The sequence below is a fragment of the Protomyctophum bolini genome (assembly GCF_963924005.1).
Source record: "Protomyctophum bolini genome assembly, chromosome: 5".
In the NCBI taxonomy this organism is placed as follows: Eukaryota; Metazoa; Chordata; class Actinopteri; order Myctophiformes; family Myctophidae; genus Protomyctophum; species Protomyctophum bolini.
The window spans coordinates 1,353,294-1,380,203 of NC_137866.1; the positions used below are offsets into that span (position 1 = coordinate 1,353,294).

General features: G+C 45.9%; 1 protein-coding gene across 1 annotated transcript; it reads right to left on the reverse strand.

Moving 5' to 3' along the window:
- Positions 1-1,343: 1,343 nt before the first annotated feature.
- On the reverse strand, positions 1,344-26,285 carry rbbp8l (retinoblastoma binding protein 8-like). The gene is made up of 17 exons (XM_080764446.1): positions 26,217-26,285; positions 20,744-20,882; positions 18,219-18,261; positions 15,202-15,297; positions 13,931-14,043; positions 12,254-12,329; positions 10,658-10,845; positions 10,271-10,339; positions 9,135-9,184; positions 8,908-9,002; positions 7,516-8,059; positions 6,557-7,477; positions 5,378-5,477; positions 4,148-4,212; positions 3,567-3,702; positions 2,640-2,710; positions 1,344-1,763 (listed from the first exon to the last, which is right to left on the reverse strand). The coding sequence occupies exons 2-17, from the start codon at positions 20,802-20,804 to the stop codon at positions 1,719-1,721; spliced, it is 2,673 nt and encodes an 890-aa protein (XP_080620572.1). The 5' UTR covers positions 20,805-20,882; positions 26,217-26,285; the 3' UTR covers positions 1,344-1,718.
- Between the last annotated feature and the right edge of the window lie 625 nt (positions 26,286-26,910).

Here is a 26,910-nt window from a genome sequence, read left to right on the forward strand (position 1 = left end):
TCTTCATTGGGATTCCTGGCAAACATGGTCAGAAGCTGCAGTGCATCCAGAACAGCGCTGCCAGGGTCCTAAACATGACCATATCACAACCATCCTCTTCACACTGCACTGGCTCCCCGTTACGGCCAGGATCCACTGACTACAAGGTCCTGCTGATCACATTCAACTGCATAAACGGACACGACCCTCCCTACCTACAGAAACTCATCAACCCTCCAAAAACAACCTCCACCTCAGATCTGCAAAATAACTCCTGCTCCAGGTTCCTGACACCAAACTGCGCACCATGGGGGGACCGGGCCTTTTGCTGGGTAGCACCACGTCTACGGAACAGCCTCCCCATGTAATGGACCTGAGAGTGGACCTATGGAACAGCCTCCCCATGTAATGGACCTGAGAGTGGACCTATATGGAACAGCCTCCCCATGTAATGGACCTGAGAGTGGACCTATGGAACAGCCTCCCCATGTAATGGACCTGAGAGTGGACCTATGGAACAGCCTCCCCATGTCATGGACCTGAGAGTGGACCTATGGAACAGCCTCCCCATGTAATGGACCTGAGAGTGGACCTATGGAACAGCCTCCCCATGTAATGGACCTGAGAGTGGACCTATGGAACAGCCTCCCCATGTAATGGACCTGAGAGTGGACCTATGGAACAGCCTCCCCATGTAATGGACCTGAGAGTGGACCTATGGAACAGCCTCCCCATGTAATGGACCTGAGAGTGGACCTATGGAACGGCCTCCCCATGTCATGGACCTGAGAGTGGACCTATGGAACAGCCTCCCCATGTCATGGACCTGAGAGTGGACCTATGGAACAGCCTCCCCATGTAATGGACCTGAGAGTGGACCTATGGAACAGCCTCCCCATGTAATGGACCTGAGAGTGCCACAGACTGTGGCATGCTTTAAAACAGGCCTGAAAACCTTCCTGTTTCGGAAGGCCTTTTTGTGCTGAACTGTCGCTTTTGCACAGTTTTCTGTTTGTTTTGTTAACCCTGTTTTTAACCATGTAGCACTCTGGGATTCCTTGTGAATGAAAATAAATAAAATTCATTATTATTATTATTATTATTATTATTATTATTATTCACAGAGTTGAAGTTGGGTGTAACTTTTTAAATGTCTCAAGTCAATATGGTGCAGCGTCGGCATGGAGTCGGACGTCAGTGGAAAGAGTGTCAGCTGTCAGTGGAAAGTGAAGCAACACAACACCGCTAGGGCACTTTCACAATACCACAAAAAGAGGAAGAGGAACAATTATGTTTGTTTGATTGTTTGTTTGTTTGTCTTCTTATTTTCCACACAGGAGGCGACATGATGACAGCAGCACTGCTGCCGGTAAACAGGAACGATTATAACAATGTTCATGATTAAGATGTGAGAGGAGGAGGAGGCACAGAGAAACAAGAGAACGAAGGGAGGTTTGGAAGAATGGACAACTGCAACGTTCGGAGACTGCGTTTGGCACCGATGCCCGCTCAGACTCACAGCTGTTTAGCATCAAGTGAACTGTGATTATATGGATGCATTTATGCCAGTACGTTATGTTATATCCTAAATCTGAATATCCATTAGTAAAACAAATAACAAACACAAAACTAAATAGAGAACATCACGCATCATTTACAAAGAGGTTTGGTTTCTGCAGTCTCCGTCTCTTCAGTGGATGGTGATTGGTTAACGGTGATGACACCAGCGTGGTCAGAGTTCAGACAGAGGTGTTGCCGGGTACGGGTAGTGACGTGGCAGGGAGCTGGAAATGATATGAAGGGAGGTATTAGATGGTTGGTGCAGTAGAGGGAATGTCACCGATCCACAAGGATCTGTGAGCTGAGGGGAGCTGGGACAATGTGGGACAAGTCAAGGATAAGCTGAGGGGAGCTGGGACAATGTGGGACAAGTCAAGGATAAGCTGAGGGGAGCTGGGACAATGTGGGACAAAGCGCTCACAATTTCAACTAGAAATGCACCTCTGTCGAGGTGCCAACTTCCGCCTTGCACACAAGTATAGGCCATACAAGGCCTACTTGTGCGCAAGTAGGCCTTGTATGGTGTACTTTTATGGCCTACTTGTATGGCCTATACTTGTATGGCCTACGCTCTGCTTGTGCAAGTACAAATCTTTATCATAGCACTTGACATTGTGGTATGCCTCATTTGACCATATATGCTTTCCCCTTGAAATCTATAGTTAACGAGAGGCAGACGCACATGTAGATGTGTGAGATATATGTACTGTACATACTGGCCTACTGTTACATTACCTTTTTTTATATTTTTTATCCCACGATTTTGTAACCCATTTTTTCACCCAGTGTCAATTATCTAATGTAATCCTGTGAGCTACACTTCCTCTGCCAACCTGGACACACACACACACACACACACACACACACACACACACACACACACACACACACACACACACACACGGACTGATCTCATGCTTCCTTCTATGCATGAGGAGTCCAAGCTACTTCTTTTCACCTGACAGGGGGGAGGTTTCCCTGGTTGGACGTAGCGCGTGGAAGGAACACGTTATTCCAACCAGTTCCTTCCCCCTCCATCAGGCGCCCCGGCTGGCCAGGGGGAACAATTACCTTAAGTGTGTTTGTGTGTGGCATCATGCCTGTCCTGTGTATTTGGGGCTGGTCTCCTGAGGCCCCGCTGCCATCTTCCTCTTCCTCTCCAGGTGAGTGACTGTGAAGGGGCGACACGAAAAAAAAAACGTTCGCTCTGAAAGAATATATACAGTATATTCAAAGATTTGCACCACATTTTCACCATGTCTCAAAAATAGCAGATCTACAAGCCTTGTAGATCTGCTATTGTGTCTGTATCTCCTCTTATACCGTCTGTGTCAGAGTGGTCAGTGTCTCCTCTTACCGTCTGTGTCAGAGTGGTCAGTGTCTGTATCTCCTCTTACCGTCTGTGTCAGAGTGGTCAGTGTCTGTATCTCCTCTTACCGTCTGTGTCAGAGTGGTCAGTGTCTGTATCTCCTCTTACCGTCTGTGTCAGAGTGGTCAGTGTCTCCTCTTACCGTCTGTGTCAGAGTGGTCAGTGTCTCCTCTTACCGTCTGTGTCAGAGTGGTCAGTGTCTCCTCTTACCGTCTGTGTCAGAGTGGTCAGTGTCTCCTCTTACCGTCTGTGTCAGAGTGGTCAGTGTCTGTATCTCCTCTTACCGTCTGTGTCAGAGTGGTCAGTGTCTGTATCTCCTCTTACCGTCTGTGTCAGAGTGGTCAGTGTCTGTATCTCCTCTTACCGTCTGTGTCAGAGTGGTCAGTGTCTCCTCTTACCGTCTGTGTCAGAGTGGTCAGTGTCTCCTCTTACCGTCTGTGTCAGAGTGGTCAGTGTCTCCTCTTACCGTCTGTGTCAGAGTGGTCAGTGTCTCCTCTTACCGTCTGTGTCAGAGTGGTCAGTGTCTGTATCTCCTCTTACCGTCTGTGTCAGAGTGGTCAGTGTCTGTATCTATACCGTCTGTGTCAGAGTGGTCAGTGTCTGTGTCTCCTCTTATACCGTCTGTGTCAGAGTGGTCAGTGTCTGTATCTCCTCTTACCGTCTGTGTCAGAGTGGTCAGTGTCTGTATCCTGACTCCTCCTCTTCCTCTTGGACCCCTGGCTGCTCTCCGTTCCCGGGCTCTCTCCTCGATCCACCTCCTCTGAGCTGCTTCCTGGGTCAGCCGTCGATGGTGACTGCAGCCAATGGGAGGCATGCTTATTAAGTACAGTGGATGGTGACTGCAGCCAATGGGAGGCATGCTTATTAAGTACAGTGGGTGGTGACAGCCAATGGGAGGCATGCTTACTAATTAGCTAAATAACAAAAACTGGAATTGGAAAACATTCTAGTGAAGTAACATTCAAACTGAAAATAAAAAAGAGAAAGAAAAAACAATAAGTTAAACTCTTGTGAATTTACAAAGATATCTAAAACCAACTAAAATCTGTTCAGGTGCTTTCCTCCTTGGCCAGAAACTCAACCGTAAAAACACACACACAGTCTAACAGGATGACACACACACACACACACACACACACACACACACACACACACACACACACACACACACACACACACACACACACACACACACACACACACACACACACACACACACACACACACACAGCAGCCTACCTTGCCATTTGAGGAAGACGATTCCTGCTTGAGCAGTCCAGCATTCAGAGACTCCAGCAGCACCACTGTTACACACAATGTAGGCATTCAGCAGACGCTCTTAATCCAGATTACAAAAAGCATGGCATACATCACATGATATAAAAAGTAGTGTTGAATGTGAAGTCGGTGGGGCGAACCGTTCTGGAGTAGTTACAGTACGTGCATCACAGACGTACGTACAGACAGACAGACAGACAGAGATGTGGTGCATTTATAGCCAGATAGATATTTAAGTTATTATTATGTCTTATCTCCACCCTGTGCAATGGTTGTTTAATCAGCCTTACAGCCTTACACTGCAGGACAATGTTACGAGTTGACCTTTTTTATTTTATTATGCGTTTATAGTATCCCATTATAAAAGTTCGACATAGTTTGTGGCTTCACGATTACACAAGTTCAGCCATGCACATAATGCACATTTTAACATCCTGACACCTACCAGGCCTCAGTGAGATGGTGAGGACAGGGACATTAACATCACCTACCAGGCCTCAGTGAGATGGTGAGGACAGGGACATTAACATCACCTACCAGGCCTCAGTGAGATGGTGAGGACAGGGACATTAACATCACCTACCAGGCCTCAGTGAGATGGTGAGGACAGGGACATTAACATCACCTACCAGGCCTCAGTCAGATGGTGAGGACAGGGACATTAACATCACCTACCAGGCCTCAGTGAGATGGTGAGGACAGGGACATTAACATCACCTACCAGGCCTCAGTGAGATGGTGAGGACAGGGACATTAACATCACCTACCAGGCCTCAGTGAGATGGTGAGGACAGGGACATTAACATCACCTACCAGGCCTCAGTGAGATGGTGAGGACAGGGACATTAACATCACCTACCAGGCCGCAGTGAGATGGTGAGGACAGGGACATTAACATCACCTACCAGGCCTCAGTGAGATGGTGAGGACAGGGACATTAACATCACCTACCAGGCCTCAGTGAGATGGTGAGGACAGGGACATTAACATCACCTACCAGGCCTCAGTGAGATGGTGAGGACAGGGACATTAACATCACCTACCAGGCCGCAGTGAGATGGTGAGGACAGGGACATTAACATCACCTACCAGGCCTCAGTGAGATGGTGAGGACAGGGACATTAACATCACCTACCAGGCCTCAGTGAGATGGTGAGGACAGGGACAGACAGGGACATTAACATCACCTACCAGGCCGCAGTGAGATGGTGAGGACAGGGACCTTCTTTCCGTTGGTCTGGTCAGCGTCTCCGTTCGTCTCCTCCCTGATGACCTGCGTGTCTTCGTCTGTCTGAGGTAGGACCAGATCAAAAGTGTTCATTTGAGGGACAGAAGTATCACTTGTGTGGGACAGGAGGTTAGCAACGGGGATCGCGAGACATGGCCAAAGCATTTCCGGGGGTCCCCAGCCAAAAGCGTTGAGAAGAGAACCCCTGGCCTATAGGGGATATTTATCATTATTTTAACAGGCTCAAAAACACGTCTTGCAGGATAAGAGAGAATGAGAGAGCTTTACAACAGAAAGCCATCTATTAGCCATGCAGGGCATTACTTTGTGCCTGCCAGTCACAATGTGGGACAGCTGGGGTCTCAATTTGTGGGACAGCTAAAAACTCTTGGAAATGAGGGACTGTCCCACGCAAAGAGGGACATCTGGTCTGAATGTGATCACATTCAGACCATCTCATCAGCATCGTTGAATAAGGATGCTAGGTTTACCGCAGCGCTGTGGACTGCATTGTGTTTGTGTGTACAGTATAAATAACTGTACATTCATATGAATTCTTTAGGGCCGTCCTCAAGAAAAAGACTAATAGTTACAGGAATTTGTTGGAATCTGTAAAATTGTGTTTTCTCTCTTTGCATTCAGGTCAATGGGGTTGCCAGGTGGACGTTCAGATGTTGATTTCACAATGAATGGCTACTGATTCTTGAAATACATAGACTGGCTTATATCTAGAGTTTATAGACTGGCAGAACGACAGGCTTATATTATAGATATTATTATTATTATATAGATATTATATTATAGACTGGCAGAATGACAGGCTTATATTATAGATATTATTATTATTATATAGATATTATATTATAGACTGGCAGAATGACAGGCTTATATCTAGAGTTTACAAGAGAGGAAAAGGCAGGAAAGAAATCGACTAATCGACTAACAAAGTCTTGGTCAACCAAAATCAAACAGAACTCATAGACACTAACGTATCGTTGTAACTAAGACTTGGGTCCTACTGTACACACCTGGAAAGTGAGATTATTATTATTATATATCATTATTTCTTACGTTTGGGATTAATGTCAGAATTAGAGTTGATGTTAATATACATATCATGTGCTACACTACAGTAAAGTTACCTTATAATCACTAGGGTGCTGTTCCTGTGTCTGGCCATAGGGGGGAGGAGGAGTACATGTCTGGCCATAGGGTGGAGGAGGAGTACATGAAGAATGAGGCTTGGTGTCTCTGCCAAAGACCCCCTGGTCCCTCTGAGAGCCCCCTTCGTCCCTGTCTCCTCTGCCAGAGCCCCCTTCACCCCTCTGAGAGCCCCCTTCGTCCCTGTCTCCTCTGCCAGAGCCCCCTTCACCCCTCTGAGAGCCCCCTTCGTCCCTCTGAGAGCCCCCTTCGTCCCTCTGAGAGCCCCCTTCGTCCCTCTGAGAGCCCCCTTCGTCCCTCTGAAAGCCCCCTTCGTCCCTCTGAGAGCCCCCTTCGTCCCTCTGAGAGCCCCCTTCGTCCCTCTGAGAGCCCCCCTGGTCCCTCTGAGAGCCCCCTTCGTCCCTCTCTCCCTCCGACACCAGGATGGGCTCCTGGTGGTCGTTGCAGGGCGAGGTGCTGGACCTGGCCCGGTCCTGGTGGTCCTTGCAGGGCGAGGTGTTGGACCTGGCCCGGTCCTGGTGGTCCTTGCAGGGCGAGGTGTTGGACCTGGCCCGGTCCTGGTGGTCCTTGCAGGGCGAGGTGTTCGACTGGTCCTTGCAGGGCGAGGTGCTGGACTTGGCCCGGCCTCGGTCCGACAGGTCCAGCGGCCCGTCGCTGACCTCCGACCTCAGAGCGTCCGCAGCGTTGGCGTACGTCCTGTCTGCCTGCGGTGGTGCCGGGGCGGTGGCCAGGGGCCGCCACTGGCCCCCGGGGGCGGCCTGCTCCATCCTCTCCTGGAGGGCCTTTAACAACGTCCGGGGGGCCTTTAGCATGGCCCCCGGGGGCCCGGGGGGCTGCGGGGGGCCCCTCAGCGCCAGGGGCCCGGGGGGCTCCGACAGGCCCCTCAGCGCCAGGGGGCTGCTCTGCTCCCCCGACAGGCCCCTCAGCCTGAACATCAGGCTCTGTTCTTTAGGCTGGGGAGGGTCTGAGGAGGAGGAGGAGGAGGAGGAGGGGGGGGGCTCTGTTTGGGCCAGCCGTGCACCGTGACCTGCCTCCTGGCCGCCGGCGGCGGGGGCGGCGGGGCTGATGCATGCTGGGTCATGGTAGTCCCGTGGTTGGCGTGCTGGCTGGTGGGGATGAGGTTGGGGTAGCGTGGGAGGGGGGGGCTGGGTTTGGGGGGTCCGGGCTGGGCCGCGGACGTCGTGGTGGTCGTGGCCGCCGCGGCGGTCGCCATGCCGACCCAGTCCGAGGCGTCCGCCAGCGTCCAGGGCAGGGGGGCGTGGCTGCTCTTGAAGGGGCGGGGCCGGCAGGGCACGGGGGCGTGCAGCAGGTGTCTGCACGCCAGCTTGGCGTCCACCGCCGGCGCAGAAGAAGAAGAAGAGGAAGATGGCGAGGAAGACGAAGAGGAAGAGGAGGAGACGGCGAGGTTCTTCAGCAGGAGGAGGTGGGGGGGCATGGAGGGAGAGAGGGGCGAACGACGCTCCACCCCCTCCACATTCTGAGTCCTGAGAGAGAGAGAGAGAGAGAGAGATGAGAGAGAGAGAGAGAGAGAGAGAGAGAGAGAGAGAGAGAGAGGGAGAGAGAGAGAGAGAGAGAGAGAGAGAGAGAGAGGGAGAGACAGAGAGAGGGAGAGGGAGAGAGAGAGAGAGAGAGAGAGAAGAGACAGAGAGAGAGAGAGAGAGAGAGAGAGAGAGAGAGAGAGACAGAGAGAGGGAGAGGGAGAGAGAGAGAGAGAGAGAGAGAGAGAGAGAGAGAGAGAGAGAGGAGAGAGAGACAGAGAGAGAGAGAGAGGCACTGTTATTTATTTAAGCAACATTACACGAGAGGGTGTTGTTTAACGTGATTATTGCCACGACAGTGATGCGGTCAGGAACGAGACGGAGTCGAGTTCCGCAAGCATCGCTGAAGTGATGTTTTAAGTTGCCCTTAAAACTGAAAAAAATATTTTTTTAATGACAGATGTAGTCACTACGACCACAAATGTCCCAATAAACTATAGCTATAGCCTAGCCACCCAGTTTGCTATAGCGCTCTGGGAAAACAGAGCGGCTGAATTCTTTGTTTTGATTAGGTGGTGAACAGTAGTGGTTTGATCCACGGCTAGAAGCCGTTTCAACCAATCGGATTGCTTCCTCTTAACGACCTGTATTGAGTGAATATTCTATCTCATGGTTCTGATAGTGTTACATTAATATTCTATCTCATGGCTCCGATAGTGTTATATTAATATTCTATCTCATGGCTCTGATAGTGTTATATTAATATTCTATCTCATGGCTCTGATAGTGTTATATTAATATTCTATCTCATGGCTCTGATAGTGTTATATTAATATTCTATCTCATGGCTCTACCTTCTCTCCACAGTCACGACCCTCCGCGGTAAACTCTGCTCCGTCTTCCAGGACACCGCCATGTCGGGATACAGATGGAGAGGTTTGTAGGACTCCTGTTTTCAGGAAGGAGAGCAACGTATAAAGCAGATGATGCTGCAGGTACAGTAAGTACAGTATACTATACCCTCGTGGAAAAGTTATATATATATGATATTACAGCATGTTTTATAGAACAATAAACTCACAAAGTTGCTTCTGTTCCAAACCCTCATCTGTCGGCGGTCGTTCATATTTTCTGTTCAGTCACACGGGAGAGAGTTTGTTTGCATTAATAACATTATTGCTTTATTGTGAATTAGAATAAGACTAGACCTGTGCGGGTCCATTTGGTTACACTAGACCTGTACGTAAGGGTCCATTTGGTTACACTAGACCTGTACAGTACGTGCCCGTCAGCCATCGGCCTACTTGAGAATGATGCAACTTTGGAACCTAATAATACCTGTTGTCAACTTGTCATAGCACCCGTTTTAACTAGTCCTTTACTAGATTATTATTATTATTATTATTATGAAGTATTCTGAGTTTGGGACAGTATGCTAGTCAGTGGTGGGAAATGTACTCAACTGTTTTACTTAAGTAAAAGTAACAATATTGGTTATACTGCGATGTAGAACTCCGTTTAGAAGTAAACGCAGGGGTTTCAAAATGCAAGGTATTGGTATCAAAATCGCGTCGCATTGTGTGAGCTTGTAGATCGGCTATTTTCAAAAGGCCGAAATGTTATACATGCAGGCCTGAAGTGTTTTGTAATATGCTAATAATCAAAGGAACTAATAGTAAAGTAAAGTTTTCACTTAAAATTGTACTGGAGTAAAAAGTACAATATTTGCCTCTGGGATGTAGTGGAGTAGAAGTAAAAGTACTGGCAATTGGAAATACTCAAGAAAAGTACAAAAGTACCTCAAATGTTGTACTGGCGTAGCCTACAGTATACTTAACCCATTCTGACCTGAGATCAGATTCATACGAGGTTTCCACTGGACACACACTGGTCTGATGAACCCATTCTGACCTGAGATCAGATTCTAAAAATGTCAGTCGTTCTTCGAATTTTTCAAAAATAGCAGACCTACAAGCTCGTAGCGCGCCACTCGGTGGCACGCTATGAGCTTGTAGATCTGCTGTTTTTCAATAGGTAAAGCATAACATGATGCTAACACCAAAATGGGTGCCCGGTCAGAATGGGTTTACAGGGATAGTTCAGATTTTTTTGAGTGGTGCAACCACTCCAAGGAACAGAAATGTCCGTGTTCACGTCCTACAGTATGTGTGTCCGCCTTTGTAATGTGTTCATGAGCACGAGTATGACTATTAGTACCAGTAGGGGCGCTGTTGTTGTGCAGAAACAGAGAGAGAGATAGTGCTGCACGTGCTGCACTGTTGCCTGCTAATGAGAGAGAGAGAGAGAGAGAGAGAGAGAGAGAGGGGGGGGGGGGGGGGGTAGAGGGGAGTTGCACCACTCAGTTCACAGGGGTGTGATTTTTAACGTATAAGCCATGACATCATGGAGCCCATAATATATGGACACTTTGAAAAACTAAAATATCTAAAAAACACATTTTATTACCCACATAGAAACCCCCAGGAAAGTATTGTGTTTCTTTGTCTCCCAAACATCATTAAGGTTAAGATCTGGTTGTTAAAGGGGTGGAGTTGCCATTTATATATTTCCATCCATCCACTGTGTCTTAATTCTCTTCCTCACCGTCAGTCCTTTGGTCCGTCTCGGTTTTCACAGCAACAGCACCCCCTCCTGGCGGCACGTCCGCCTTGCAGGCTGCCGTGGTGGTGATGACGAGGGCCACGGGCTCAGCAGGAGGTGAAAGGTCAGGAGATCTGCAGGTCGGCTTGACCTCCGGTGTGGTGCTGCTGGACGAGTGACCGCTCTGACCGCTGCAACGCACAAGAAGTTTTGATTGATTATTTTAAAACAGTACATGGTATACAGTCAAAGCACATTTATCCAAAAGGATAACACCGAATAAAGACCTTGCGGTCTGGTCTTGTTTCCATTGATTGATTGATTGAAATATGTATTAACAGTTTGCAGAATTACAGTACATTTTAAGCACGTAAACTCAATACAGAGACTGTTAACTGTGAGTGGACGACCCAATTAAGCATTACACTTGTTTACAACAGGGTCCACATTGTTCAATTCATCAAAACAGAGACATACAAATAGACACTTCTATGTAGTTAAAGAACAGAACAGGAATTCATCATTCGGGTCCCATGCATTCATTCACAACACAATGATGACAGTTCAGAACCAGTGTAAGTGTTGTCGACTAAGGGTTTTCAGAAGACTAAATAGGACTAAGACTACAGTAGATGCTGTGTTATTCATAAGACTAAAAGACTAAATCAAAATTAAACTATATTTTTTAATTAAATGGTAAATGGTGCATTTATATAGCACCTTTATCCAAGGCGCTTTACATAGATTGTGCATCACATTCACACACACATTCACACACCTTTACATAGAGCATGCATTACATTCACCCTGCATTCACACACACACACACACACACACACACACACACACACACACACACACACCACACACACACACACACACACACACACACACACACACACATTCACACACCTTTACATAGATTGTGCATTACATTCACCCATTCACACACACATTCAAACACCGATGGCGGCGGAAACCATGCAAGGCACCGACCAGCACATCAGGAGCATTTAGGGGTTCAGTGTCATGCTCAAGGACACTTTGACGCTGACTCTGGGCAGGGTTCGAACTGGCAACATTGTGGTTCCCATCCGGCCACTCTACCGCTGAACCTCCGCGGACCCGTCAGGGTCCGTTTGGTTTCATTTGGGACCCCCTGGGACTCCCTGAAGGACCCCCTGGGTCCCCGGACCCCACTGTGTGAACCCCTGGGACTCCCTGAAGGACCCCCTGGGTCCCCGGACCCCACTGTGTGAACCCCTGGGACCCCCTGAAGGACCCCTGGGGGTCCCCGGACCCCACTGTGTGAACCCCTGGGACTCCCTGAAGGACCCCCTGGGTCCCCAGACCCCACTGTGTGAACCCCTGGGACCCCCTGAAGGACCCCTGGGGGTCCCCGGACCCCACTGTGTGAACCCCTGGGACTCCCTGAAGGACCCCTGGGGGTCCCCGGACCCCACTGTGTGAACCCCTGGGACCCCCTGAAGGACCCCTGGGGGTCCCCGGACCCCACTGTGTGAACCCCTGGGACTCCCTGAAGGACCCCTGGGGGTCCCCGGACCCCACTGTGTGAACCCCTGGCCTCATCATACTCACTCCATCAGCGCTCTGAGGCTCCTCACTTCCTCTCTCAGGCGCTTGTTCTCCTTTTTGGTGTTGTTCATGTCTGTGGCTGAAACGCACACGCACACGCACACACACACACACACACACACACACACACACACACACACACACACGCACACGCACACGCACACACACACACACACACAAACCAACAAGTGATGTGATGGTCAGACCACTGACATGCCAGTATGTAGATGAGCATAGATTAATATAGACAGTATGCACATGCATGATTTTCCCTCATCTAGAGTCTTCTAGCCCATTCTGACCTGAGATCAGATTCATACAAGGTTTCCACTGGACACACACTGGTCTGATGAACCCATTCTGACCTGAGATCAGATTCTAAAAATGTCAGTCGTTCTTCGAATTTTTCAAAAATAGCAGACCTACAAGCTCGTAGCGCGCCACTCGGTGGCGCGATATGAGCTTGTAGATCTGCTATTTTTCAATAGGTAAAGCATAACATGATGCTAACACCAAAATGGGTGCCCGGTCAGAATGGGCTAGACTGAGTGGCAGAACATTGAGCAGCATTATGGAGCGTTGGAGTTTGGAAGCGCTCGTTGGAAATCACTCCACCGTCCTGTTTCTAAATGTCACATAATGCAGGAGGCAGCAAAAATGTTGTGTTATTGAAAACAAGCACTTCCAAACTCTGACACAATGGGCATTTCTTGACACAAAGTATCTCATAACGTTTGTGGATTCTTTTAGCTGTCGAGGCCAGAAAGTAGTTTTTTGCCACTCCCGCATAACTTCCAGGTATACGATGATGTCATGTGCATACCCTCTATTGACAGGACAGACAGGGACAGGTGATATATACCCAGTATGGAGATGAGCATAGATTCATATAGACAGAGGGACGTGGACAGAGACAGAGGGACACAGGGACAGGCTGACAGAGGGACATAGACACAGGGACAGAGACAGAGGGACACAGGGACAGGCTGACAGAGGGACATAGACACAGGGACAGAGACAGAGGGACACAGGGACAGGCTGACAGAGGGACATAGACACAGGGACAGAGACAGAAGGACACAGGGACAGAGACAGAGGGACACAGGCAGTACCGGTTCTAGGCCTTTTGAGGCCCTAGGCAACATTATTATACAGAGGCCCCCCCCCTCCTGCTTTGCCACGCCGGATAAAAATTGTAAATTTGCCATGAAAATGCTTCAATCTGGTGCACTTTGAGATCAAAATTAAGAAGCTAGGTGGGGGCCACATGTGGCCAGTAGCCCATGTAAGGGATACATGAAAGAAAAAAAAAATCTTCTCCCTGTGACGAGGCCCCCTCAGTGGTTGAGGCCCTAGGCGACCGCCTAGTTCGCCTATGCCTAGAACCGGCCCTGAGTGGTCCTACCCCCCCCATCCCAAATGTTTATAAACAAATTCCAAATGTTTGTAAACAAATCCCAAATGTTTATAAACAAATCCCAAAATGTTTATAAACAAATCACAAATGTTTATAAACAAATCACAAATGTTTATAAACAAATCACAAATGTTTATAAACAAATCCCAAATCCCATGAGACTTGGTCCTACCCCCCCGACCATGAGACTTACAGGGGCACAGGGACACAGGGACAGAGGGACAGGGACAGGGACAGAGGCAGAGGGACAGGCTGATCTATACCCAGGATGGAGATGTACTGCTGACTCTGGATCTGAGAGGCTTCATACTCCTGCTGCCTCCTCTTAGCAACATCCTGGGTCACCGTGCACCGGTCACACAGCCCTGCCCGCAACCTACACAACATACACACACATGTTATATCACCGGTCACAACATACACACACATGTTATACACAACATACACACACATGTTATATCACCGGTCACAACATACACACACATGTTATACACAACATACACACACATGTTATATCACCGGTCACACAACATACACACACATGTTATATCACCGGTCACACAACATACACACACATGTTATATCACCGGTCACACAACATACACACACATGTTATACACAACATACACACACATGTTATATCACCGGTCACACAACATACACACACATGTTATATCACCGGTCACACAACATACACACACATGTTATATCACCGGTCACAACATACACACACATGTTATATCACCGGTCACACAACATACACACACATGTTATATCACCGGTCACACAACATACACACACATGTTATATCACCGGTCACACAGCCCCGCGCGCAGCCTACACAACATACACACACATGTTATATCACCGGTCACACAACATACACACACATGTTATATCACCGGTCACACAACATACACACACATGTTATATCACCGGTCACACAACATACACACACATGTTATACACAACATACACACACATGTTATATCACCGGTCACACAACATACACACACATGTAGCCCTGGTTCAAGGCTTAACTGCACCCTGTTTTTTGCGCTCGCTACATTTACAACTTTTACATATATGTAAACATTCGGAATTCAAATTATAAAGTACTCACAATTTGTCCCACGGGTGTTAGTTAGTTGCTGCTCCAGCGATTAGAATTGCTGCATCCCGGCGTTGTTTAATAAAAAGCATTTTCATCCGAGCTGTTATTTTGCCATTGGATTTCAACTACGCGCCCCTATCGGTCGGGAGGAGGGTGGCACTCGGTGTGTTCGATATAGGCACGCTGACCGCCCTGCCAATACAGACTAATAGGCGAGTGCGCTCCCGGTGTGCAACTGTGGATTTCCCAAACGAACCCCGTTTGAAAAAAGTAGCCGGGGCGCTCGGATAAAAATGCTTTTCCAGATAATGATAATATAAATGATAAAGTTCTCACCTGTTCTCCAGATAATGATAATATAAATGATAAAGTTCTCACCTGTTCTCCAGATAATGATAATATAAATGATAAAGTTCTCACCTGTTCTCCAGAGACTTGATGTTCTCGGTCAGAAGTCTCTGCTGTTCTCTCATCTGCTGGTTTCTGTTGAACAGCTCCTCCATTCGTTTAATATCACTGCATACACAAGCATACAAAGATCATACAATTAGTCTGGAATGCAAATGGAATGCAGATACAATGACCTATATTTTAGATTAGAAACTTGGCTTTATAACAGTCTGGCCAAAAGTCTGCCCAAAAAATGTGATCGGCCTGCTTGGGAAGGATGCAACTTGGGAACCTAATAATACCTGTTGTCAACTTGTCATATAGCACCCGTTTTAACTGTCTATCTGTGTCCCACACATCTGTCTGTCTGCCTGTGTCTGTCTGTCTGTGCCTGAAGAGTGCAAACTGACTGTGAAAAGTGTGCTGGTTAAGTAATCAATTGGCATGTGTGGTGTTGCCATGGCAATCAATTCGCTGAGGGAGGCAATGGAGAACAGTATGTAACAGTATGTACAGTAACAGTATTCAGGATGCATTGGCTTTTTTTTGTTTGTTTCCGTTATCACAACAAAGCCACGGTTGTTTCCACGGCATCATTTTCTCTTCATTAACCCATTCTGACCTGAGATCAGATTCATACGAGGTTTCCACTGGGACACACACTGGGTCTGATCAACCCATTCTGACCTGAGATCAGATTCTAAAAATGTCAGTCGTTCTTCAATTTTTCAAAAATAGCAGACCTACAAGCTCGTAGCGCGCCACTCGGTGGCGCGCTACGAGCTTGTAGATCTGCTATTTTTCAATAGCTAAAGCATAACATGATGCTAACACCAAAACGGGTTCCCGGTCAGAATGGGTTAAGACATGATGGCTCAGCAGTCCAGGCACTTATTGTCTCCTGGAAGCTCCATACTTTACTGTAGGTCCATAAGCTCCATACTGTACTGTAGGTCCCATTATTAGACCCAGAAATGTTGGTGTATAAACCTTTATGATTCAAATGTCAGATAGGCTTAGATAGGCCTCTCTGCATGTCCCTGAGTGGAACCATTCTTTGTTTTGCCAGCAGGGGGCACTTGAAGCGCAGTAAGTGTAAAATGAATCCTCAATGGGAGATTTACACTAACAATAATACTGTAGGTGCTTAACTCTGGTATGTGTGGATGAGAGAGAGAGAGAGAGAGATGGGGACCAATCACAGGACTAGACCATGTGGTATGTGTGGATGAGAGAGAGAGAGAGAGAGAGAGAGAGAGAGAGAGAGAGAGAGAGATGGGGACCAATCACAAGACTAGACCTTGTGGTATGTGTGGATGAGAGAGAGAGAGAGAGAGAGATGGGGACCAATCACAAGACTAGACCATGTGGTATGTGTGGATGAGAGAGAGAGAGAGAGATGGGGGCCAATCACAAGACTAGACCATGTGGTATGTGTGGATGAGAGAGAGAGAGAGAGAGAGATGGGGACCAATCACAAGACTAGACCATGTGGTATGTGTGGATGAGAGAGAGAGAGATGGGGACCAATCACAAGACTAGACCATGTGGTATGTGTGGATGAGAGAGAGAGAGATGGGGACCAATCACAAGACTAGACCATGTTCTGTAGACCAATGTTATTGTCAGCTTGCACTGACATTTGTTTTGCGTCCATGACGTCACCGTTCAAGAAACAGACATAAGACATAGACAGCACATTACAACATGTTAGACATTACAGGACAAAAAAATCACAGAAACAATCAGGAACGAGAACATATATCCACTGGTTTAACGACTTTGGTTTAGAAGCAAGACAGACGGATGTACAAACGAGTTCTTTATTCTGTTTTTTTAAATGTAGGGACTCTAAACCGCCTCATGGAGCAACAGTTGATATGCATCATTTAAAACAGGGTGCAGTGTCCATGCTGGCACACTGCACAGGCCTGTAACACCAACATGAAACACTGAATGAAGGTTATTGCGAGGTTATTGAGGGCCACGAGCCCCTCCTATAGTCACTGATCTTTGTCCTATAACACAAACATTAAATGCCGTCGACAATGAATGGAGAAGTTACGTCATGATGTGTCTGAGCAAATCTGCATTTTTGTCCTCCTAACATTAAATGCATTTAAATTAAATGCCTTCACACGGGTGTGATTTTATTTATTAACCTTCGGCTGTGTTTTTACCGGTCAAAGTGTCTGTTGTAAAATGGAGATGGAGTCTATCTCTCCGTTTCAAAGCGCTAGACCTCTGGGAGATGGATTGCTGAGGTGGAGTGCAGCACCTACTGTACCCACCCGCCCCACCCCTCTTTCCCCTCACTGTATATATGTTCCTTTTCCCCTTTTTACCTCCTTTATGATGAATTCCTGTTCTGTTCTCTGGCTATATAGAAGTGTCTATTTGTACGTCTCTAAATGTTTTGATGAATTGAACAAGGTGTAAACATGAAGTGTAAGGCTTAATTGGGTCGTCCACTCACAGTTAACAGTCTTTGTAACGAGTTGTGCTTGAAATGTACTGTAATTCTGCAAACTGTTAATACATACTTCAGTCAATAAAACAACCACCAGCTCCCAGTACGACTTCAAGCCGCGCTCCTCACACGCTGGCGTGTTGGCGGTCAAAAGGCTCAAAGTGCTCTACCGACTGAGCTATCTGGTCGTTTGGTCAAAAGGCTCAAAGTGCTCTACCGACTGAGCTATCTGGTCGTTTTGGTGCAAGGTGCAATTTCTTGATTCACATTTTGTATCAATTCAGGCAAGTTATTCTTCTATACGGATCAAGCCAATTTAAATACAAATTAAAAAGGGGATTTAAAATCCATAGGGCGACAGGTGGTTCATTCAAGTTGAGTGGAAGGTAACAATAATACTAACAGACCAGACGAGTATTTAATAATACTAACAGACCAGACCAGTATTTAATAATACCAGTATTTAATAATACTAACAGACCAGACCAGTATTTAATAATACCAGTATTTAATAATGCTAACGGACCAGACCAGTATTTAATAATACCAGTTTTTAATAATAAATGGTTTCACTCACCAGCCCTTCTTATTGGACAGCTCCTGGACTTTCTCCTGCCAACCTGAGACAGAGAGATACAGACATACTGTACATGTTACAGAGCCTGAGACAGTGAGATACAGACATACTGTACATGTCACACAGCCTGAGACAGTGAGATACAGACATGTCACACAGCGTGTTGTAGATACATTACATACATGTCACATAGCGTGTTGTAGATACATTACATACATGTCACATAGCGTGTTGTAGATACATTACATACATGTCACATACAGTAGCGTGTTGTCATGGCTCATCAGGTTCTGTCAACATATATCATGTGTTTGACAGAATTCCACACAGAATACACACACAGTAAACACTCCCTTTGTTCATTTATCAATTTGGAGAGGGAAAAAAAAGAACACTGAGGATTTTACTGTATACACTTACTGTATATTTCCTGCATTTAAAACAAAATGCAGGGAAAAAAAGTACACTTACTTAAGTAGCCTGTAGAAGCCATTTAACCCATTCTGACCGGGAACCCATTTTGGTGCTAGCATCATGTTATGCTTTAGCTATTGAAAAATAGCAGATCTACAAGCTCATAGCGCGCCACCGAGTGGCGCGCTACGAGCTTGTAGGTCTGCTATTTTTGAAAAATCTGAATCTGATCTCAGGTCAGAATGGGTTAATCAGACCCAGTGTGTGTCCAGTGGAAACCTCGTATGAATCTGATCTCAGGTCAGAATGGGTTAACTGTTGTTTTGTATTTTCTTGTTCTTCTTATTTGTTATTATATATCCTTATTAGTTTTGAGAATATTCTGTACATATTATTGGCTAATTGTATTATTGTTTTGGGCACAAACGGGCAGGCCTCCCAGGCCTAGGCTATAATTATGGACAGGTGGGGACAGATTTGTTTTAAAGCTGACAAACAGCAATTACAACATAGCCTACTGTACTTTACAGTTTTTAGCAGAGTGCCGAGAGCCGCGCTATATGAGCTTGTATAGGTCTGATATTTATTTTTTATCGTGAAAATGTGGCCCAAATATTTGAATATATTCTTTCAGAGCGTTTTTAACTCAAATCTTTGCTTCTGCGGGGGTCCCTGGAACAACATATTTTCAGATGGAGGTCGGCGGCCAATTACATAATTATATTTTTGGGAGTCCTTCACAAGAATATGTTTGAGAACGACTGACAGAAAACTGTCAAGATTTAGAAGTCATTTATGGAATCGTCCTCAGGTCAAAATGGGCTAACAAAAGAATCGTGACAAATCCTGACAATAAACACAATGTTTAGGGCAGATCAAATCCTGACAATAAACACAATGTTTTGAGCAGATCAAATCATTTGTAAGAAGAAAAACAATAAAAAATGGTTTTACCCCCAGCTGCCTTTAGTTTATTCTTTCTAATTATTTGAACATTGTGTTTATTGTTGTCATGATTTGTCAAGAGCCGAGGTGGCTTTGTCCGCAGCGTAAACGTCTTTAAATAAATACTTTTTTGAAAAGTCTATGAGGAAAATAATTCCTCAAATGATAGGCCTACTTTATCACTGGTATTCACATATACTCACCTTTTTTATCATCATCTAGCTGACCATTTAATTGCACAAAATAATTTGATCACTTTGGAAATGAACTATAACATCTGTGGGTTTGACATACTATACACTGTAGCCCTGGTCCAGAGCTTACAGTGAGTAATGAATGAGAATTAACTCTTATAACATCTGTGGGTTTGACATACTATACACTGTAGCCCTGGTCCAGTTATTACAGCGAGCAATGAATGAGAATTAACTATTTTAACATCTGTGGGTTTGACATACTACACTGTAGCCCTGGTCCAGTTATTACAGCGAGTAATGAATGAGAATTAACTATTTTAACATCTGTGGGTTTGACATACTATACACTGTACATGCAGGGCAACTGGCGGCCCGGGGGCCACATGCGGCCCCCACCATCACTTATGCGGCCCTCAGGTTAATATCAGAATACTATAGTTAGGTGAATTATTGATTTCAGAAATGATTGATTTCAGCTAATTACTAGGATTAGAATGTTGTTGTCTTTTTTATGTCCAATGTATTTGGTTAACATAAGTATAACCATTTGAAATGAGATAAAAAAGGTTACTTTTCAGGATTCCGATTCAAAATCAGCAAAAGAATATTTAGGATTTCAATTCAAATATAGCTAAAATAGCTGATCTATAAGCAATTATAATATAATATATAATATCTATGAGTAGATCAGCTATTTTTGCTACGACAATGCAGTGTGGCCCTCTGGAGTGAGTGTGGAACTATTTAGTGGCCCTCTCCATCATCAAAGTTGCCCACCCCTGCTATACACTGTAGCCCTGGTCCAGAGCTTACAGCCAGTCTATCTCTCAAAGAGAGAGACTGGACCAGGGCTAAGTAACTACACAGATGAAGACAGCATGTTAGCATAAGGATGAAGACAAACTAAACTAAAACTAAACTAAACTGGCGAGTTCTCCGGTATCCGTCATGTCATGGCGGTCAACTTACTCTCCACCTCACGTTCATGAGCCTCCCGGAGTTTGTGGTACAGCTCGTTGAAACCCTCCATGGTTGGTCAGCTGGCGTTCACCGTTCACCTTTCACCTTTCACCTTTCACCTTTCACCTTTCACCTCCAAGACAGGAATCTGCTGGGAAGAGATCAGAATCAGTTTCATTGTCACGTCAGAGGTCCACAGGTATCAGTGAGTGAAGTTTTATGTGTATTAATTCATTCATTCATTTAAGATCCATATGGAGGAAGGGGGGGGGGGGTGATTTACAACTACACTGTAGGAGAGGTTTGTACTCAATATTAATAGTTTAATGGCGTATAATCCATGCAGGGTATACTATAGGCCTAATTCATTATTTTTTTTCACAGCTTGTAGATCGGCTATGTTTGCTACAACAGTAATATGCACTGTGGCCCCTCTGGAGTGAGTGTGGAAATATATTGGCCCTATGCATCGTCAAAGTTGCCCAGCCCTGGTATAGACTATATTTATAACCCGCTGACCGTGTATCCCACGGGGCAGCACACCTAAACCTAACCTTAACCCTATCCCAACCCTTAATCCAGTCGGACCAATGCTACTGTATGTCTAACCAAAGTATGCCTCCTGTAATATCTGCTGTCCAGTGTATTGTATTTGGACCGAATATGTTTGCAGTTACAGTGTTTCTGCATATTGTGTGTGTGTGTGTGTGTGTGTGTGTGTGTGTGTGTGTGTGTGTTTTAGACCTGTCCGTAGAGGGTTGAGGGCTGTCTGTCTCCCTTGCACAAATATGACCACAAATTTCGTGTGGATATCACGAATGACTCAAACCAGCTGGACCGGTTCTGCCAGGTCTGCACGCCCCTGGGCTTTATCTTGTAGTTACATGTGTCGTGTTGTGTGTGTGTGTGTGTGTGTGTGTGTGTGTGTGTGCGTGCGTGCGTGTGCGTGCATGTGCGTGTGCGCGTGCGCGCATGTTTATTGTTTACACAGATGAGTATGGGTTCTTACATACATGTGTATGATGTGTGCATGTGGTGGTGTTGATGTTGACCTGGGGAATTATGTGTGCATAATTATCATTGACATTAGGGGTAATTAAAGAGATGAGATTATGGGGTAATTAAAGTCTCCATAGAATCAGATTATGGGGTAATTAAAGTCTCCATAGAATCAGATTATGGGGTAATTAAAGTCTCCATAGAATCAGGAGCCGGTGTGGCCCAATAAAGCTGACATGTGATCTCCTACATCTGGACAATGGGCCGTTGGGATGGCTCTGAGTGTCACAGGGTTTAAACGCTCTGAACTCCAGCACAAATGTTACTTGTACACGTCACACACACGCACACGCTCGCACACACACAAGTGCACACACACACAAGTGCGCACACACACATGTTACGTGAGGGCACACACTAAACGCTGTTTTGCATTTGGATCAGCATGGCTCACACTCCCCACTGCATGTCAGGATCCGTTGGCCAACTCTAACTGTTTGGTAGCAAGAAACGACCTGCCTACCTCTCTCTCTCTCTGTGTGTGTGTGTGTGTGTGTGTGTGTGTGTGTGTGTGTGTGTGTGTGTGTGTGTGTGTGTGTGTGTGTGTGTGTGTGTGTGTGTGTGTGTGTGTGTAAACTATACTCATGTGCACATACTTCAATAAAAAGGAGCACTGTTTGTAATGTATGTACTTGCAACTGTGCATGTGTAGGCTACCCACAGATGTGGTTGTGTCTGCGCACAATCCGCACATTCACGTGTGTGTGTGTGTGTGTGTGTGTGTGTGTTGTTGCCGTATCCATGCACATTATCACTCACAAACAGACATGAAGTCATCACTGTTACCTCCTCTGATCAGGAGGAATTAACAACCCATTCATTCATTGTGTCTTGATGTTTTCTCCAAGAGCATTGATTGATTTGCTCGTTTAGTGGTTTTCAACCTTTTTCACATTTCATTATCTATATTCAGCATCTGAGCCACGGAACCACCGTTTGATGACATTTAGCCTCTCAGACCCATCTGAGCCACGGAACCACCGTTTGATGACATTTAGCCTCTCAGACCCATCTGAGCCACGGAACCACCGTTTGATGACATTTAGCCTCTCAGACCCATCTGAGCCACGGAACCACCGTTTGATGACATTTAACCTCTCAGACCCATCTGAGCCACGGAACCACCGTTTGATGACATTTAACCTCTCAGACCCATCTGAGCCACGGACCACCATCTGATGACATTTAGCCTCTCAGATCCATCTGAGCCACGAACCACCATCTGATGACATTTAGCCTCTCAGACCCATCTGAGCCACGGAACCACCGTTTGATGACATTTAACCTCTCAGACCCATCTGAGCCACGAACCACCATCTGATGACATTTAGCCTCTCAGACCCATCTGAGCCACGAACCACCATCTGATGACATTTAGCCTCTCAGACCCATCTGAGCCACGGAACCACCGTCTGATGACATTTAGCCTCTCAGACCCATCTGAGCCACGAACCAACGTTTGATGACATTTAACCTCTCAGACCCACGGAACAATAATAAAACAACTGTTGCATCTATGCAAGAACTCTTAACATAGATCTTAACAGCGTCTTCAACAGGCCCTACAGCTGCCAAAAATGGGGAGAGAGACGTGAAAGTAAGAACAGAGAAATAAGCGTGATGCAATATATAGATATATAACATATAGATATATAATATATAGATATATAATATATAGATCGACATGTGGAGGTAATTCTTTAAGAGTGGTTGTTTCTTTTAGTATTGAGCAGAATGTCCACGTTGTTATTTTGGAGTAAGGAGTAATTAGGACTGAGCTGGATAACCGATGCTCCAAACAATACGATAACAAGCTTATCCAGTACCCGTTATCAATAATCTTTGGGCTTATCCAGTACCTGTTATCAATAATCTTTGGGCTTATCAAGCCTGTTATGGAGCATGTCACGGCCCATGACGTCATGTTTAAACAATCAAGACGAGAGGCGATCAAAGAATACATTTAATCATCCACGCTGGAACAAACATGTTGGTCTAAAAGTGTATTGATACCTGCCGACCAGCGCTGTCCAGGTGAACAACATTACGCTTTTAAAGTGACATATTAACCAGTTATCAGTTTATTTAATACTATTATTTTGGTAAGAAGGTCAATTGCCTTCCGTCTGTTAGAAAAGTACTGTATTTGAAGGCCCTTAGTAAAAGATACTGGTTCTGTTTAGAATGTTATCGTCTCCCGTCTTTCCACAAAATAATAGAAAATGCTCGACAGTGGTCTCGATAAGAACCCGGCTCGATAAGCCTGATCGATAAGGTGATCGTTATCGATAAGAACCCGGCTCGATAAGTCTGATCATTATCGATAAGGTGACCATTATCAATACTAATGATCGACCTCCATCCATATAAGGAGTGTGACTGATCTCAGTGCTTTTAAACATGCACCTTATTGTGTGCCTCCAGGGTGGAAAGTAAATAAGTACAATTACTTAAGTACTACATAGTTAACCCATTCAGACCTGAGGGATACAAAAATGGCTTCTAAATCCTGTAAAGGGGTTCTCAAACTATTTCATGTCAAGGACCCCCAGAATGGTCTGTATTTGGCTGCGGACCCCCATCTGAAAGTATGTAGTTCCATGGCAGGGACCCCTCCTCCCCCCCCCCAGAAGCAAAGATTTGAGTTCGCTCTGAAAGAATACATACAGTATTCAAAGATTTGTGGCACATTTTCAAGATATTTCAAAAATAGCAGATCTACAAGCTCATAGCGCGGCACTGATTGCCGCGCTATGAGCTTGTAGATCTGATATTTTTTTCCCCCAATAGCTAAATTATGACGTAATGCTATAAACACCGAAAGAGGTTCCCGTCCAGAGTTGGTACAATTTTTAAATATTTGTACTTCATCATGTATTTCCAATTCCCAGTATTTTTACTTCAAAAGTCAAATATGGGGCCTATTGTTTGATAACTTTAGTTATACTTTGTAGATTTTGATTGATTCGGGCCGTTTGAAAATAGCAGATCCACAAGCTCAGAATGTGTCACCGTGTGAGGCACTGTGAGCTTCTAGATCTGCTATTTTCAAAAGATGCATATAGCGACTATACTTTAACTTTTCGTATACTTTAAGTATATTTTGACGCTAGTACTTTTTACTCGAGTATACATTTAGAATTCCGGTACTTTTACTTGCAACGGAGTATATATATATATATAGTTCTATTACAGCGTTGATACATTTATAAGCAGCGTGGGAAATTGACGCGGTGTCACGCCAGTTGAGGCATTGTCACAACTTGCCTCTGTCAGTGCAGCGATGTGCACACACACACACACACACACACACACACACACACACACACACACACACACACACACACACACACACACACACACACACACACACACACACACACACACACACACACACACACACTGGGAGAGAGACAAAACTAACTGTCACTCACTCTTGCTCTCGCATGTCGGTTAAAGGACGAAGCAACAGACTGTGTTTGATAGAGAGTTTGTTGGTGTCACAGTTAGTGGACAACCCATTCTGACCTGAGATCAGATTCATACGAGGTTTCCACTGGACACACACTGGTCTGATTAACCCATTCTGACCCGAGTGACACATTTTTCAAAAATAGAAGACCTACAAGCTCGTAGCGCGCCACTCGGTGGCTTGTAGATCTGCTATTTTTCAATAGCTAAAGCATAACATGATGCCGACACCGAAATGGGTTCCCATTCAGAATGGGTTAAGTTTTATCAGTAGTTGGTGGTCACTGCACAGTGACCCCAATCCTATTGTGGAATTAACTGTATATGTATGTCTGTCTTCGGAACTTGACGAAATACTGTAAAAACATACATGGGAATATTGTGTAAATAAAGTTATCTTTTGCTGAAAATGTATTAAAATAAAGTATTATTATTATCACACACACACACACACACACACACACACACACACACACACACACACACACACACACACACACACACACACACACACACACACACACACACACACACACACACACACACACACACACACACACACACGCGCACACACGCACACACTCACACGCCTCTAATTAATGTAATCAACATGAATCCAGCTGACAGCAACACACCATAAGCCACATGTGCATTCTCTTAGTCGGGTCAAATCCTACAGTTCAACATTGCCCACCATATGAAGGCCTTACGATGGTAAAAGCATCTCCTCCATGTCTACAGCAGCAGCAGCAGCATGTCATATGGTGGGGGTTCCTCTCTCAGAGAGGACCAGTGGCAACGCGAGTACAGTTCGATCCATTGAAACAATCACACCAATGAATCAATCCTACTGTATATATATGTACATTCCGCCAAGGTTTCCTGTGATATCTTTAGCTATGCGGCCTTCAGGCATCATTCAACTCATTACATATTTACTTAATATACTCACCTCATCAAGCTGTCTCTGTCCCATGCAGCGCTGAAACACACACGTCCTTCAGCAGGCAGAACTCTCCACGGCACGCCACAGGACACACAGGGCTGGAGTGATTCCTCAGAGAGAGAGAGAGAGAGAGAGAGAGAGAGAGAGGGGGGGAGAGAGAGAGAGAGGGAGAGAGAGAGAGAGAGAGAGAGAGAGAGAGAGAGGAGAGAGAGAGAGAGAGAGAGAGAGAGAGAGAGAGAGAGAGAGAGAGAGAGAGAGACACATGCAACCCAGAAGAGAGGTGAAGGAGAACGCCCCACACCCTCCCTCCCCCTCTCTCTCCCGGGTCTCTCCACCCCAGTCAGAACCGGTCGGAGCGGTCTTCCCCCTCAGGTGCACAAACACTGGAGTCTGGGCAAGTTCTCCCTGGATATTCCGGTTCTGCAGAAATCCCACATAACCGGCCGGACCGGAATCATCATCAACACCACAGAAAAACCCTGCAGGGCACGCACGCACGCACGCACGCACGCACGCACGCACGCACGCACGCACGCACGCACGCACGCACGCACGCACGCACGCACGCACGCACGCACGCCACACGGAGCCAAATGGTTTAGTGAAAACAAAGTCAACAGCTGCTGGATTCAGATTTACTGATATGCCGAGGAATGCACGCGTGTAAGTTGTAACTGTACATGTTGTTACATTACATACA